Source organism: Plectropomus leopardus, chromosome 22, assembly GCF_026936395.1.
Source record: "Plectropomus leopardus strain MGB_pleo_1.0 chromosome 22, ASM2693639v1, whole genome shotgun sequence".
NCBI lineage: Eukaryota > Metazoa > Chordata > Actinopteri > Perciformes > Serranidae > Plectropomus > Plectropomus leopardus.
In genome coordinates this window covers 20,467,150-20,484,735 of record NC_142197.1, presented here as the reverse complement: position 1 = coordinate 20,484,735, position 17,586 = coordinate 20,467,150, and the positions used below count along the sequence as shown (strand labels likewise).

The window sequence follows — 17,586 nt, the reverse complement described above, 5'->3', positions numbered from 1 at the left end:
GAACCAGTTCGGGTGACTCAGTGAGTGAGTGCAATTTAGCGCATGTGTGTATGTCCCACTGGCTAGCTCATCGCCGCTACTTTGCATTACTCTCATATAGTGGTTGGGACACCATTTTTGTGGAAGTATAGCATCCACCCTCAGGTTAACACATTTCTGTCAACACTGTTGCTGGCGTTAAGCATTAAACGTGCTGTTAGGACCATTAGCTGCCAGCTCAGCCACCACTGAGTTGAGAACTATCCACAGACAACCTCTGAATCATAGACATGCTTTACATATTGTTAAGAGCTTCTTTGATATTGGTCTGTTATTAGCAGAGTGTTACCTGTGCTGCTTCATCACACTTCCTCTGCTTTCCCTTTGTCTGAGCTGGAGCTTTTCCTCCCGACTGCCTGTCTATCTCAGCTCAGCACAGAGACAAGTGCACACACAAACACACATATACAGACACATACACACAATGCTTGTTCAGAATTATTCATCCATCTAACACACACACACACCAAAGCACTGAAATGAAAATCGTGAAATCAAAGTATTTTACATCCCTTTGACACTCATGCAGTACAGCATCAGCATCAAATGCAGTCGTGCACACACACACACACACACACACACACACACACACACACGCTCACAGAGCAAAGCAGCAGAGTTTTTGTTTAATCAAAATTGCCTGTCACTTTCACACACACTGATAGAACTCGCTTGTTGACTTTGGCTGTCAGGCTGTAAGTGTGTTTGTGCTCGGAGTCACTGATCTCTCTGCTCCTTAAAACTGATTTCACCTCATCTTTAATTCAGAGCTTCACCCTCCTCATCCTCGTCTCCAGCTTTTCTCTCACTGCGGGCTTTTTCCTCCCCTCCTCTCCTGTCTCTCTCCCCCGCAGAGACATGTTGTTTTGTTCTTTACTAAGCAGCATATGTATATCCCATAAAACTAATTACGGGCCAATCATCTGAAACTGTGAGATAACACACAATTATGTGCGCATGCCGGGGAATCTCAAGTGTGTAAAGACCGTCCGTGTCATTTGGACAGACAGTTCTGAGTGCCAACAGCAGGGGGTGATGTGATGTTTCCCTCTCATGTCTCACTGTCTGTTTGCTGGCAGTCAGTAAGATAGAACTAAACCAAACTTTCAGCTGTGATGGAAATCATCTCACAGGATCGCACCAGCAATGACCTCGAAAGACATTTCACTTTGAAGGGAAAACGCTTTTATATAATATCTTCTTTCAAAAGCAGATACTCAACATCTTATCTTAACATCCTCCCTCAACTTTAAAAAAAAAAAAAAAATCTGGTAGATGGTGATTTCAAGTCAAAACTGTAACTTTCTCTAAGAGTCCATGATACAGCCATTGGTGAATGTAGTATTCAGATGCTTTACTTAAATAAAAGCACTAATACCATTCTGTGAAAATACTCACAAAGTCTTGCATTGAACATGTTAAGTATGATCAGGAAAATGTATTTTAAGTATTAGAAGTACACAGGGTAGAAAAATCTTTAAAAAAAGAAATAAAAGATAAAAAAAACAAATAAAACGCACAAAACCTAATTATTAAACACCTAAAAAAATCGAAATTATTAGAAAATCTAAAACAAAAAAAAACCACTCCAAACCCTTTAAAATTAAATACTAAAAATATTAAAAATAAAACCACTAAAAATAAAAATAATAGAAAAGAGGGGGGGAAACAACAATAAAATTTAAAAAATATTAAACAAATAGAAAAAAAGATACCCAAAACCTCAAAATTATAAAATTAGATATTTTTTGTGTGCTTTTCCAGATGCTACACCCCCCTCCTCTTCCTCCCACTCTGCAGAGACTAATTGAGCACACCTGTGCGTAATCTGCTCATTAGGAGCATGCAGTGTTTGAGGACTGAAGAAGCAAACTGTGGGAGGCAGCGGGTCAGCGAGGCTGTACTGGAGTCAGTACAGGTTGGTGAACGCTACTTTGGCAACACTTTACCTTTGGGGAAAGCAGTTTTTTGAATACTCATTATGTACCCTTTGCTGCCATTTCTTGTCAAGTAAATCATCACTCTTGTTTGTGTACCTATTTACACTTGCCTTGCTGCTTCTATTTGAACAATTAATGTTATTTTATATGCACGTTTGGCTGTATCTGCGAAGATATAAAGTACTTCCTGTACTTGTGTTACTTGCAGGCTAACTAATGCTGGGTTCAATTCAAAATTGCAGGCCCAGTTTGACCAAATGTAAAGAAAAAAACAAGACAGACAGTGATGAAGTAGTGTGTCTGTGGTTAGTCCATGGACAATTGGACTATCAGCGGGGTTGCCTCTTTATATTTGAATAATATATTAATATTTAATACTAATATTAGAAATAATATAATACTAAATACTAATATTTTGTTAGTAGATGTATTATTTTAATTAAATACATGCAAATATACTTTATGTTGCCTTTTAGTAGATTTCTTACTATTGAAAATGTGCGCCTCCATGGCATGGATGCTGCCATTGTTGAGAGACGTCAGACCGCTGAAGCTACATGGACTTCACAAGCAGGAACTGTACTTTTTCAAGCAGGAAGTCAAAATATCTCGACTTCCGAGTTTTCTGGAACGCAGTGTAAGCATAGACCAAGAAGATGAAGGTTTGCTTCATCTTTTTGCAGAAGGGGAACATCTCTGACAGAATGTAAAAACAGTGCAACACTGTTATATTTTTATTTTAGCATCTCGATCACGGACTGCAGGCGATAAATTGACCGCTTCTTTATTCCCCCGCCTCACCATCACTGAGTGTTTGACGATGTGCCATAAGAGAGAAGCTGCAGTTTAGCATTTGATGAACACCTCTCTCTCTCCATCCCTCTCCGTCCACCCTGCCTCTCGTTTTGTCATCTTTCGCTGATTTGTTTTCCTCATTCGCCGTGGTCTCATGATGTGACGGCTGCTTGCCTCCCTCCAGAGCTTTTGGTTTTCCAGACTGAATTAGAAGAATATTTCAGCGACGTCCTGCTGTTCAGAACATTGCTGCCCACACAAACACATTCCAGTCACTTGATGGACCAGACACACACACACACACACATGCATACACACCTCGTTCTCCTCTCAAGTACGACACATATACAGCGTCTCCTCTGACCTTAACCTCTCTTTACACTCTCTGCGTGATGCTGTGCAGCTTAACTCCACCACTGAGCGTGTGTGGCTATTTGTTTTTTTGTACTCCACTGACCCAGATGTTAATAGTCTTCTTTCAAAACATTGTCACGTTCACACCGATGTTCATCCAAGTTCAATTTTATATGCAGAAAAACATTCGTACAAAAATATCCACGTATACAGGCTGATGTTCCAGACTTTAAAAAGCTCGACTTAATAATAAATGAACAGTCTCAAACATCCCAGACTTCTCATTCTCAGATACACATCTCTCTGCTCAAAGATAAACTCACAACATTAAAATTATATTTAATGTTTCTTATCATTGCTTCACCAGGCCATGATGACATAGATAGCTTTTTGGAATGTGTGTTTTCTTTGGTTAACTGTTTGGTTGCTGCAGATCGTCCTAAAATATGTGTTGCAAAAAACGAATAAGCTATGAGGCTAAAATGTCTTTCAGTTATTTATAGCTGCTGTTATGATTCATTTTACTGTATTAACAATGGGTCAAATTAGTATGTGCATCGTGAAAAGGGATGCTTATAGTGGAAAAACCCACAAAGAATTCTCACTCAAATCTGTATTTTTTCTTAGCTCTGCAGAGTATTTTAGCATCTTTCAGCTCACTGTTTTGGTCTTTCAGCCTAAATGTATTAATTTAATCTAATCGCTTTTGTCAGCATTGTTTCCATTTGGCAGTACGCAGCTGTTTTCTGTAATTAAAAAATACTCCAATAAACCCATTGTACACCAACTGCCCAGCATGTCATACCATTGTTTCAACAGCTCATAATTCGGAAGCCCCAATAGTCTGGGGGGTTAAGTCAAAATTGATGCAACAGAGGCAGAAATATCCTGACTTTTAAACTCTGGATCCCACACTTTCCATAATGCAATTCTGCAATTCAACGCTGTTTTCCATTAGACCCTCCTACCTGACCCTACTTTGTAAATACTGATCTCTTTTAAACTTCATGTGCCAAATGTGTAACACTTTATGTTATGAGGATTTCTGTTAAAACCAAAATAACCCTAATGACATCATGTTATTTTAAGACTTGACACCAGAGCCATTAAAGATATTATCGACCTGCTTTCACAAGCTCCATCTGACTTGCAAACTGATTGAAATGTACAATAGGTGGAGTGCCCCTTTAACTAAACTCTTACATCTTGTTGTCTCGCTCCAGCATAAACTGACATAAAACATGACTTTCTTTTGTCATTTATTGTTTTAAAACATGAACCACTTTTCCTCCAGGTTGAGAGAACCAGCACTCTGATAAGCTCCTGCTGCTACTGTTACTATTGTCACTAAGAGCTTCTCTTTGTGTTGGAGCAAAAACACTTTCTATGTGATCGCAGCCTGAGAAGCAGCTGAGCAGGAAGTGAATCCAGTTGTAGGAGGCAGCAGAGCTACAGCTCTGCTCCACCTGCGAGAGTAATCATGGAGAAAATAAATGTTTGATTCTCTTTCAGGAATCTTCTTGCTCTTTTGTCAGTTGACCAGGAATGGTCCTGACCTTCACTCTTGTTTTATAGCAATCAGAGATACAAAAGAAAGGGCTAGTTTATGTACAGAAAGTCTATGTAGATTATAACTTTAAAATTGTGTTTATGCATATGTTGCTTTTTATTTGTCCCTTTACATAGAGACCATCCAGCAGTCTCTCGCTCTCCACGGCCAGCTTTCAGTCCTGTCGGGTGGCAGACGGGGTGGGAAGGATTAGTTAAAGTTGCATTCTCTTGCGTATCGTCGTGCTTGAGTAACGCCCCGGTGGAGGCTCCTCCTGTGTTATGGCGTTGAGGTGATGCCCCACCCTCCGCTCCGCAGCCTTCAGCTTCTCTTGCAGCTCCTGCGCCTCCTGCTCGGCTTTGCGCGCAGCCTTGCGGGCGTTCCTCAAGGAGCGCTTCACCTTCCGAATGCGCTCTTTCAGCTGCCGGTTTCTCCTTTCCGCCGCGGCCAAGCGCTCCTGCATCTTGCGGCCTCGCTCCTCCTCCTCGAATAGCGCGGCCTGCACCGAGGAGCACAGTAGCTGGAGAAAGTGAGGAGAGAGTGAGTTAACATACAGGAAGGGTTGTTTTCTTAACCCTTTAAAATCTAGCCATATTATTTCTTTCAAAAACACATGAAGAAAGAAGTTCATGAGAAACAGAAGAAATGGAACCAAAACTTAACAAGAAATTAGTAAAAAGGTACAAGAAAATTACCTGAAAATAAGCAAAAAAAAAATATTTTGGGGGGTTTTGGCCTTTAATCGACAGGACAGATTAAGCATGAAAAGGGGGAGGCAGAGGGGGTACATGCAGCAAAGGGTCGAGGCTGTAAATATAATTATTATAATTCTAAATATATTTTTATCTCCTATTTTCTCCTACAGCTAATGTTCAAGTCATTTTCTTGTCACCTTTTACCTTTTTTTCCTTTTTTTTTTGCAATTTTCCAGACATTTCTGCTGCACCAATTTTCTCATGTTCCAGAGGTTTAAAATGCTGGTGAACGACGTCTAATGGCATCACAACAAAACTGATGGTGAGCCAGGTTTTTAAAGAGTTAACCAGCAAAGCAAACAGTTGTAAACCTCCAGATGCCATCTTGTCAGCTGGTTGTGAAGTGTGGGAGCACTGGTGATGGGCTTTTCCCAGCAGCCTTTCTAAAATGAGAAAATCTTTTTCCCTTTGAAGTCCACAGTGCTGTTGTTTCTCCTTTACTTGTGTATTTTCTCCTCTGCAAAGCCCAACACACTTGTAAGGGTGGAATTTGGGGAAATAAAATAAAGGTCCTAACCCTTGTCATTGACATTTATCCCCACAGGCTTACTACCAGTGCAAAAACACCAGGGGATGATGTTTATGTGTGTCTGTGTAACATAAATGTATCACCCTACAGACCTCCCTTCCCTCCCTGACGATGCGGGGGTCACGTACTTGGGTAGAGCGGAGCTGACCTCAACCAGCAGGGTTAACAGGGGTGAGTGCTCTTGTAGTCACAGCGGAAAATGTGTCTTTATATCCGACAGCATAAAGTCCAAGGAGCATACAAATCGAGGGAGATTTAGTCCGCTGCTTAAAGTCCAGTTTGGATTTTATTGAAGTGGGGTTGTACGGTTGTATCCATAGTCAGTGTATTACATAGAGTAGATGACAGATTGTACACTCCCAGTTTACAGTAGCAGACAGGAGCACTGACTGTATTGCTGTGGATGTGATCAGCACGTATTTTATCCGCCTAAAAAAGTCCCACCTAAAAAATCGATATCAGTTCATAGGACCAGTGTATGGGATTTTAGGGGACATACTGGCAGAAATGGAATATAATATAATAAATATGTTTTCTTTAGTGTAAAATTACCTGAAAATAGGAATTGTTGTGTTCTCTTTAGAATGAGACGTATATATCTACATAAGGAGCGGGTGCTTGGTTCATGGAGATCTACATGCTGCACTGCCACGTTTCTACGGGTCTAAAACATACAAATGTACGATATACAAGATACAATATTGCAAACTGGCAGATAGGAGCAATAAGTTATATAAATAATAAGAGAGCACATCTTACCAAGTAGTAGTGGTCTCTGATAGTCATTCTGTTTTCATTGTCATATAGCATATGGAATAAAAGACTCTGTATAAATGTTACGACGAGTTTTTGGGACACTAAATTGATGGTCAGACAGGAGCAGCTCAAACTCTGAGTGTAATGGATGTGGGGCATCTGCAATTATATTTTCCTTCCTGTGTACAGCACTGTCAAATAAAATGCTGAGTTAAGCACTTTTTTCCAGGCCGTTTTTTTTCCCCAAACTAATTTTCAGGTAATTTTCTTGTACTTTTTACAAATTTCTTGCACATTTTTTGGGTCATGTCTTCTCTCATTGCCCTTCTCCCATGTTTTCATGTTTCTTATAAGCTACTCACACAAACCCACTTTAAAAAAATCCGCTGTCCCTTTAATGCTAATTACTACTTGTGTAACACTAGCACTTAACCAACAAACACAGCACTGATATCACCAGATCTGGTTGGCTATTCTGTATCAGACAGTAGATTGATGATATTTTTTTATGCCCAATTTGGAAATGAAGATCACATTAAAATCCTGTCAAAAGAACTTGCAGCGGCCTGTTCTCACCAGCCTCAGATGGCTGCAGCAGATAATGATGGGCTCAATAGTTACTTTTGAATATTCTAAGGTGTGTCTTAGTGCCAGTTTTGAGAGCTTTGGTTCAGGTAATACACATTAACTTTTCCTTCTAAAACATTGTCACATGATGCATATCATTGCATAGTTACAGAATTTTAAGTGTCAGAATGGCTTTTTTTGTCTCGGTGTTAAATACACTGTAAGTTATATATTTCATTATGGCGTCAGCTACTACAGAAGAAATAGTTAACGGTGAAGTCTTTGGATCATTATGAATAATGTGAATACTGTTTCTGGAAAAAGAGGTTTTTGATATGTAACAAAGGTCTCCAGCTGGAATTTAACCAGGGTTATTGCAAGTAGGGCGATTGAACGCCCTACTGTAGATTTTTTCAAAGCTGTGAGTACAAACAAAACTGCATTCATATCCATTTTACTGCAGTGAGGTGAATTTAATCACAAAGATGAATAAAACCGAGACAAAACATCTTTTTTCTAATTTGTGTGAACTGAGCCTTTAGATGAAGTCCTTTTCCACTCATTTATCCAAACAAAAGTCAAATCCAGATTATGTAACACTGGTACAAGAGTTTGAACACTTTCTCATGCTCATAGGAAGGCTCTCAGCAGGACGCCCCCCAACACACATGCACACACACACACCACCTGTCAAAACATCCGGGTGTTACCTGCCTGCTGTTCAGCATCATCTGTATAAACAGTGGTTAGAGGACATGAGAAGACACACACATGCATGTGCAAAATGTCCTTGCATTCGAATTCACAGTCACAGTCAGGCTGCAGTGTCAAAACTTAAAAGGCATTTAAAACTGCTCTACATAATGCACAGAATAAAAAAGATAAAATAAAAGCAGGTGCTCATTGTGATGAACCCATGGGAAATTATCACCTAACTCTGCAGTTTTCCTTTAGCTCTATGGAGCGTTTTAGCGTCTTTCAGCTTATTGGTTTTTTTTTTTGTGAAAGTAGCAACTTTGTTTTGGTTGAGTCCACTACTGTCATCACGATTTAAAGCCTCATCAGAAAGTTATTGTCACAGTTATCCTAGTTACAAGCTTATAAACGCAGTGGAACTCTTTGCAGCTTAGAGCCAAATATTATGTTCAGGAGTTGGTGAGACCCAAAACAGTGCTAAAAGTAGAGTTGAAATTAGACTGAAATTATGAGTTGGCCAGAAACACAACTCAGAATGAATGATTGTTACCTCGTATCTGTTGCTGATGTATAAATTATCAATTGTTCCTAACGCTAACATGATTGCCATATTCACGATTGCCACACTGCTGAGGCTAGGAGATGTGCAAATTTGTGTTATGGTTTCAACTCACAGACCAATCACAAGGGCAGAGCTTTTGTGTGATAAATAAGGAATAAAATAAAGATTGTAAACAGAAGAGAGTAAAGGAGTTAAGGGAATTGGGAGGCATTTGTATGTCTGTGTGTGTCCAGCCTGACCTGACCGCTTATTTATTTGTGCAGACTTTCAATTCCCCTTTTCAACTCCCCGTCTTTAGAACTTCACTACTGACGTCAGAGAGAAAAGCCAGGATTTCAGCTCTTCTCCTGAGGTTTAATTTGCTTTGTGCATGTGTGTGTGTGTGTGTGTGTGTGTGTGTGTGTGTGTGTGTACGCATGTGTGTTTGTGTGTGTGCATAGGGATGCGTGATTAGAAAACAGACAAAAAGAAGAAAAAGCACAAAGAGAGAGTGAGTGATGAAGAGATAAAAAGAACAAAAAGGAGGCAGAGAGAGGAAGGAAAAACAAAGACGAGATGGACAAAACAGGAGCTTTAACTACTAAGTGAGACCAGCAGACTGTTGTCCTCCTTTTATAAATCTACATGTCCACATAAAAACATTACTCAGAGTTGAAAATAACCTTCTTAAAGGTGTTTACGTGACTGTGATAACTGGAGTATTCCCTTGCTGTGGTTATGATTAAATCATTAGAGTGAAAGTAGACAAGAAAATCTGCTGATTGAGAAGTATTTGGGGAATTTGGCTCTTTCTTGTTGTAGCTGAAGGATAAAGGAAAGAAAATCATAAAATAAACGAGATGTCTTTCAGGGGAAAGAAAGAAATCTGTATGAAACAGCTGAACGATGGGCTTACAGCAGCGTCATGGTAAAAGCTGCTCCGAGTGCTGCTGATAAGAGGAGGCTTTCACAAAAGCTAATTGAAGGCTCTGGCAGAAAAGTGGAGGAAGTCTCCAGTTTATCCTTCTGGAGGGGCGTCTGGTTCCCATGAGGCTGAAACCAGAAGCAAACAACCTCCTGACTCCAGTTTTAAGGGATGTTTTGTGTTGAAACTCCAGCTGAATGATGTCTTGAAACCTCAAAGCACAGAGACAGTGATTCAGCAAAGGAAACACCTTCGAGATCCTTTGTAGATAGATAGTGATATTAGAAATCTGATCGTGTTGCTTTTAATTTAATTTTAATTACAGTCCGGCAAAATTTGAAGGAAAAGAGCTTTTCTTTTTGCTTTAAATTTGATACGAAAAGGCAGGGAAACATGGAGGGGTAAGAGGAGACATGAAGAGGACAGAGAAGGTCCTTCCATCTCATCATCCTCCATAAATTCCAGGAGTAAAACACCTGTTTTGTCCCGCCCGGACGGGAGGTCACAGCCTCTACATGCGAGTGCTCGTCCTCTGTATAATCAGCGTCTTTAACCCCTGCGTCACTGACCTTTGACCATAAAGCTCAGACCCTGCAGGTCAAACCTGAGGAGAACTAAGACACCAAACCACTGCACCTTTCCTCATTTAGTTCTGCATTTTTGACTGCTGGCTATACAAAAAAATGCTATAAATCCATTCAGGAAGCAATTAACTATGTCTTCCTATGCTGCAGGCAGCGTTCAGGTCAGTCCGGAACAAGATGCAACATCCTGACTGCGAATGCAATGATGCCAATTTAAAACATTTTTGTAACAAATTACACAAATTTTTCATCACTGTAATGATGCCAATGACATTTCTGTTTGATGTCAAAACAGTATGACTTTTTCGTGTCATACTGATCTGAGTTGTCCATTGAGGCAAGTCCAAATAAGGTCAATGAAGGTAGGTCCAAGGCCAAGGCTCAGGTCAATAGAGGTTTGTCACCGTCAAGTTTCAAGGAAATTGCGACCTTACAAAGACAAGGCTCAGGTCAATGGACGTAAATCTAAGAAAAAAAAATCAAATCAAGGCATGTCCCAAGTAAAGTCACTCAGGACAAGCCCAATTCAAGTCTCAAGTCCTCTAGACATGTGAAGTCAAAACCCATTTGGCACAAGTGCAAGAAGACAAGTTTCAAGTCAGTGGAGACAGACAGAGGCAAGTTCGAGTCAAGTCTCAAATAATTTGAGAAGAGACCATGTCAAGTCTCAGGAAAATGGAGAAAAGTGAAGTCGAGATTTATTCTGATAAAAGTCAAGTTAAGTCTTATGTCATTGAAGACAAGCCAAGTCAAAATTACGGCACAACAAGTCCAAGCCGAAGTCTCGAGTCACTGAAGACAGGTCAAGTTGAAATTCATTTGACACAAGTCCAAGTCAGACCAACAGAGATAAGTCCAGGTCAATGAAGATATGTCAGAGGCAAGGCATAAGTCAGTGCACACAAATCTTGGAAAAAATAATCAATGCAAGACATATCCCAAGTCAATGATGCTACTTAGGACAAACCCAAGTCCTTCAAGACAAATGAAGTCAAAACCCATTTGGCACAAGTGCTAGAAGCCAAGTTTCAAGTCCATGGAGACAAATGGAGGCAAGTCTGAGTCGAGTCTCAAATGATTCGAGAAGAGACCATGTCAAGTGTCGTTGAGACAAGTGAGGTCAAGATTCATTTAAAACATATCAAGTCTGTCCTTTGAGACAAGTCAAAAGTAATTCAGTACCAGTTCAAGTCAAGTCTGAAGTCACTGAACACAGGTCAGGTCAAAATTAATTTGAAATCCAAGTCAGCTCTTGAATCATGTAGACAAGTCTAATCAATTCTCAGCTCAATGGAGATTAGTCTTAGTAAACTCTAAAATAATTCAAGATCAGTCCACGTTCATTCTCAAGTCCAATCGAGTCTCAAGATATTAAAGACAAGTCCAAGTCAAGGCTTAATCTGGAGAACTCAAATCACCAGTATTCAGTGAGGAATGCAAGTATATGGTAAGTCTTTCAGGTCTCTAAATGCTGACAAATATTCATGTGTTTTCTTAGCTGATACAAAGTCCCAACAAAGTACAGGCCTGTTTGTAGCCCTGCAATCAGAATTTTACAGCCCAATACTTTAAATTTGAAAGCAAGTTTGCTGTTAATAAGTAATTAAGTCAAATCTTTAAGGAGTCAACTCTTAAGTAAGTCAAATCTTACAATGCTCATGTCCAAATCATGTCTAATTTTTGTTACTTAACTCTGACTCGAGTCTCAAGTCTACAACTTTGATATACAAATAGAGTAAAAATGACTTATTATACTGATGCAGTGCTACTGAATGAAAACCTCTTCAACATCTGAACAGTTGCCCTTGTATCCTTTCAAACTGAGGGCAAAGACTTGTTCCATCTCCAGCTGCTGTGTTCTGTCTTGTCTGAAGTGCGACCTGCTCAACTCACTCAAAGGAGGAGTGATAATTAATGCAGCAGAGCTTTCTTCCTCTGTCGACAGGGTTCGGCTTATCTCTGCTCCCAGGTCAGCAGCATGTTACTTCACACTGATAGAAATCAAAGCTGCAGACTGACACACGTCCAAACTGACGCCTGCTTAAGATGTGCATTTTTTTTTTTTTTTTTTTGCTATCTGACCTTTGACCTCTGGATGGTTAGCATCCTGTCTGCCTGTGGAGCCAGAAGCACGTACCTCAACCAATCAGCATTTGCTTTGATCTTGGGACATGATTGCATGTGACCAATCACATGCTGGGAGTATTTTAAGAGTATAATCATGTCTTTTGTGCATGTGTGTTTCTATTTGTTTTAAACCTTTGAAGATAAGAACAGTGAGCTGATATTTTTAAATGTGTGTGTGTGTGTGTGTGTGTGTGTGTGTGTGTGTGTGTGTACTCTGCACTGTGCCAGAGGGTAGTTTTACTGTGTTTCTACTGATCCACACCACATTCCTGTCAGCAGAGTCACAACTCAGCTCAGGATTAGGTGTCCACACACACACACACACACACACACACACACACACACAGACACACACATACACAAACATACCTCACTCTGCTGTTGTAATTTTCTTCACACTGCATCACATTAACATTTTAGCTAAGTAATATTCCTAAAAATATATAGTTGACTAACAAAACCACAAAATCTTAACGGTAGCTCTTAATCCCCCACCATCTCCAGTTCCCTGCACCCTGCTGTTTATCTGGCCCATTAATCTGTTATCTCCACGGTAACGAGATGGTGTCCCGTTTGTTTACATTCTCTGTAAACTCCCAAAAAGCTGACCTGCCTGAAAAAGACTTTTTTTAAATCTTATACTTCTCACAAGGTAACGAGGTTGTACAAGGAGATAGAAGTCATTTCTGTTTTCAAGAAAGCAGCCAGCATCACTATGGCAACCAGCTATCTAGTCATGCTGCATGGCAGGCCTCTGGGTTGCAACTCTTGGTTTAGTTTTAGACATTAATAGGGAGAGAAGTTGCCTGATAACATACATGAAAAAAAGGTGTGTGTGGTGAAAACAGTAGCCTCTTTAACACTGCCTGTTCAAGGCAGGAATGTCGTGCTGTTATGCTGCCTCGCTGCCTCGCTATCCTGAATAAAAGGTACAATCGTGGAATAAGGGGACAGAATTTCCTTGCCTTTAGGATGCCATGGGAGGTAACTATAGCAAAAAAACCCTGTAAAAACAGGACAGCCAGCAGGACAGGACCATGCTCAGGAAGGGTAGGACGTTTTGACAGCGTGTTATGTGTGTGACCCACTGTGGAAGATTTAAAAAGCAACAAGCAGCAGTTAGTAGCTAACTCAAAGAAGAAAAGCAGTCGCAAATGTCAGTAAATTGAGAAAACAATGAGGTCCCGGGGCTCTTTACCTTTCTAGCAAAGGACAAGATCAGCCACTATTTCACAGGACGGTAAATGCTCGTTATTGCCATGTTAAGCCATTGTTATTGTTCAGAAAGGCCGACACATATAGGTCACATGAGAGGCGAAACACTGTTGTGTTTAACATCTTGCCTGTCACGCCTCCTTTGGTTCTGCGATGCCAGCATGCTATGTCAAATCACACATACCCCTTCTCACCAACGTAGAACAGATTCTGTTCCGATTCCTGCACCTAATTTTAAACCACTCAGAGCATGTCGACCAAATATGAATTGGTCCAGAACAAAAAAGTCGATTTCCAGCTGGAAATTCCTGCTCAACAACCAGAGCTGATTTGGTGAAAAAGGAGTAACAGTGGAGCGGGATGATGCCGCCGTCATTTGGCTCTGCGTAAAATTACAAAAGCAGCACAAAGCTCAGACTTAGTAACGGCCCTATAGTGTGATCTCTGTGTAATAAAAGTGCTTATATAAAACCCTACCCTGCTGTCCTCTTGGGTGTCCCACTCAGGGCTGAAGGTGTGGAAAGGCTGGCTCCCTTGGGTGCAGTTGGAGAACTGGAAGAGGCTGGAGAAGGTGCGCCTGTTGTCAGACGTGTCGGGGAAGATGGCGTCCTGGAAGTTGACGCCGTGTGGGAGGATGTTGTAGTTGTCGTCCATCCTGCAGAGGAGATAAACAGGAAAGCTGTGAACAAAAAGCTGAGGCTGCTGCAGGAATAATCGAGCTGTGCAGATGCTGTTTTGAATTTGCATCAAACTTTGCAAGCTTTATGGACTGATGCACTGCAGAGGTTAGAGATGCATAATATTCACAGTAATGAGCTTGCAGTTTGCTTGGCAGGTAAAATATTTCTTTGCAAAATAATTAGAAAGCACAGCTGTCAAAGAGATGAAGTGAATAACAAGTACATCATTTTAAGTCTCACTTGATGGACATGCTAAGGCAGCTTCACACTGTCAAAAGAGACTAATGGTTTTAACTTTGAAATAGTTAGTGTCCGGGCTGCCTTAAAAATTTAAGTTGACTGAATTTGAGAAGAAAAAATGAATTATTACAAAATTAACTCAAGTTGTCTTCTCAAATTCAGTCAACTTAAAGCTTAACTTTAAGACAGATAGGACACTAACATCTTTAAGTTAAAACAAAAAGTTTCTTTTTACAGCGCAAGTGGTACACCTCAAAATTACATTTAAATACAGTCATCTTGTAGTCATCTTATATCTGACTGTAAATCACAGTTTAATCACAGAAGAGGTATTACACTGTAAAATCAGACAAGTTGATTTCACTTTTTTCTTTTTAAATCTAGAAAACCAACTTTCTTGAAAAATTTAAGTAGATACAACTATGATTCTCAGTTTCATGTTTGTATCCATCTGCTAAGTTTACAAAAAATTTAGTGACATTTACTTAAAAATGAAATCATCCTGTTGTAAGTTTTAGCAGCTTCAGTAAACGAAGTTTTCTGTGCTGTAAATCTTTATTCTGCTGATTGCAAACTAATTAATCATATCTGCACATCCTGGAAACAGAACTTGCAGATCTTGTAACTCCATCATTGGCAAAAAAATTTCTTTTTCATGATCAGGTTAAGTCAGACTAACTTGGTTTAAATTACTAACACTTAAAGAACAAGGTAATTCCACTTGTCATTTACTTGCACCAGTTTCACAAAATTAATTACATCTAAATATTAATTAAACTTAACAGTTAGATATAAGGTAAACATGAATTAAGATTCCTAGTTATTTATATATTTATTTATTTACCTTTTTCAAGGCTGTCAGTTTCTAGGATTATTTTAAGTGAGATCAACTTTTTACATTTTACAGTGTAGAGTGTTAGTTTAAAGTTGCTTCTTTGCAAAATGCATTTGTGTTTAGCTGATGTAAGTGCAGTTTTAATCAATATTTAGAGACCAAATTTCTGTTGGACCTATATGGCTAAAGGCCTTGCGTTCACCTTAGGAAGAAGAAGTAGGAGTAATTCTCCATCACGGTGTGGGACTGGCAGGACAGGTATCCCAGTCCGGTCAGGTTGAGCCTTGATCCAGTTGGCACTTCCAGCATGCTGCCCCACGCCTGGTCGCACAGCAGCTCCACCTCCGCAGAGTACAGCAGCCCTTCCTCCGCGCCCTCGTACCCGTACCCGAACCCAAAGGGCAGCGAGTTGTACAGGCTGCCCGCCCCGCCGGCCATGGGCTCCCGGTGGATCGCCAGGACCCGGGCGTACACGATGATCTCCGCCAGCTCCGCCCGGCAGCCCTCGCTCAGCGGCCGCCACTCGGAGGGGAGCTGGCACCCGTGCGTAAAAGTGTCCAGATGCGTAAAAACGCTGAGCGCTGCGAGGAGAGCCACGGGAAACATCTTGACGACCCGAAGTGTTACAAACTTCTGGACAGTTTCTAAACCTGGTGGTGATGCTTCACTGAAGAAAAAATCCCTGTTTGATCAAAATTGACTGCTTAATGTTAATTTCAGAATCTTCAAACTTCACAGTCGCCAGAAGTGAGTTGAAGTAACTTCTGATCATTTAATAGTCACCTGGAAGCTTGAGGATGCTCTACTTGATCAAAAACTAAAAAAAAATATATATATATATACAAATTTCACACGGAATTCAACCACAATGTTTTTGCCCATTAAGCAAACTTGCATGAGCTCATATCTTCTCGCTTCCAGACTCTAAACTAAAACTAAAAACTAAAACTAAACATTCAAATCTATTTGCAGAGACTTCAACTTCTCCAACCTGTTGCTCTGCTCCCAGTGCTCCCACCTCATCTGTCTGCAGCGGGAGCGACAAGCTTCAGCAGAGCGCGCCGGTGCTGCGTTCAAGGACTAAAGTGACGCTCCGACATTTGATGTTTCCATGTGAACTGGTTGGTGAGCTCAAGCGTTATGCAGTCGGAAAATAATAAGGACATAAAAGTTACCATTTGATACCTGTTGCCACCTGTTGAACTCGATAATGTCCTTAATGTTATAAAGCAAATAGGCCAATACACCCATACATCATCATTTGTGTTTTATTTTATTTAAAACATATATACAGTTAGTTAAAGTTCCTTTTAACGTTTCACGTGATCACTAGATATTTCATTAGAGTCAAGGTAATTACCTACCTGAATTCAGAAATTCTGCTTATTATTGAAGCCCATGTGATGGGAAAAAATCTGTTAAGTCATTATAATGACCAACTTTGTGGAAATAATGACTTAATATCTCAAAATAATAAGTATCTTTAAAGTATGTAATTTTTAATTAACATCATTCATTTGAGAAAGCTTCTACTGCCTTTATCAGGATTGATAGTTGCACAGGATAGCTGAAATACACACATGATATGTATATAATATATATATAAAATCTATATAAATATTTAAAGAAAAAATAGCCTAGAAATATAATTGCACAAAGTAGTAAAATATTGCACAGTAGGACATTATACGACGAGTTACGCAGTATAAATATAAAAAATACAAATATGTGATATGATTGTGTGGATATTTATTGTCATTATTGAAAAATAGATAATGTATAGTATATAATCTGAGGTGGAAATAGGCCTCGTGCAAAAAAATAGTGTGTTTTTACAGCTATGGATTTTGCAGTGAAAACACTGCCATCTAATGGACACTGACATAAACAGCATGTATATATGTTTCTTTTTCTATCACTGATTATATATATTAATCGAAAAAAAGCTGTAGTATTTTTATATTTGCCTTAATGGTTACATTGTACTCAAGTTTGGACTTAAGCAATCAATTGGAAGACTTATTGCAATTTATTAATATTCAGTAGTGACCTTGATGCGTTTTTGTAAAAAAGAAAATTGCAAGGTATTACATCAGAAAGGATTATATTTAAATAATTATTCTATATGTTTCCAAAGGCCTAAACACGTAAACGCGCAAACTGCCAGGAGGTTTAGGGAGTCTCCGGTGTCTCCTCTGTTGTTTCCAAAGTGCAGCAAGGTGACTCCTGCAGGGAATTCCCGCTGTCACATGACGGCTGTCCTCGCCCTCACTGATCTGTAAAACATGCGGATGGGCCTGTCACACAGCGGCTATTCTCATCCAGCTGCCGCCTATCTCACTCAGATCTGTTCACTGCTCTGCGACGTCACTTCGAGGAAATGAAAACCCTCGTTAGCCTTAGATCCTCTCTGCGTCATACCTACGATGGTTAGATCGTTGTAGACAGGAAGTACGTTG

General features: G+C 39.9%; 1 protein-coding gene across 1 annotated transcript; it reads right to left on the bottom strand.

Annotated features, from left to right (window-relative positions):
* Positions 1-3,280: 3,280 nt before the first annotated feature.
* Positions 3,281-16,128, bottom strand: ccdc3a (coiled-coil domain containing 3a). Its single transcript, XM_042511481.2, has 3 exons — positions 15,330-16,128; positions 13,850-14,027; positions 3,281-5,197 (listed from the first exon to the last, which is right to left on the bottom strand). Exons 1-3 carry the CDS (start codon positions 15,731-15,733, stop codon positions 4,892-4,894), a joined length of 888 nt encoding a protein of 295 aa, XP_042367415.1. The 5' UTR covers positions 15,734-16,128; the 3' UTR covers positions 3,281-4,891.
* Positions 16,129-17,586: the final 1,458 nt, after the last annotated feature.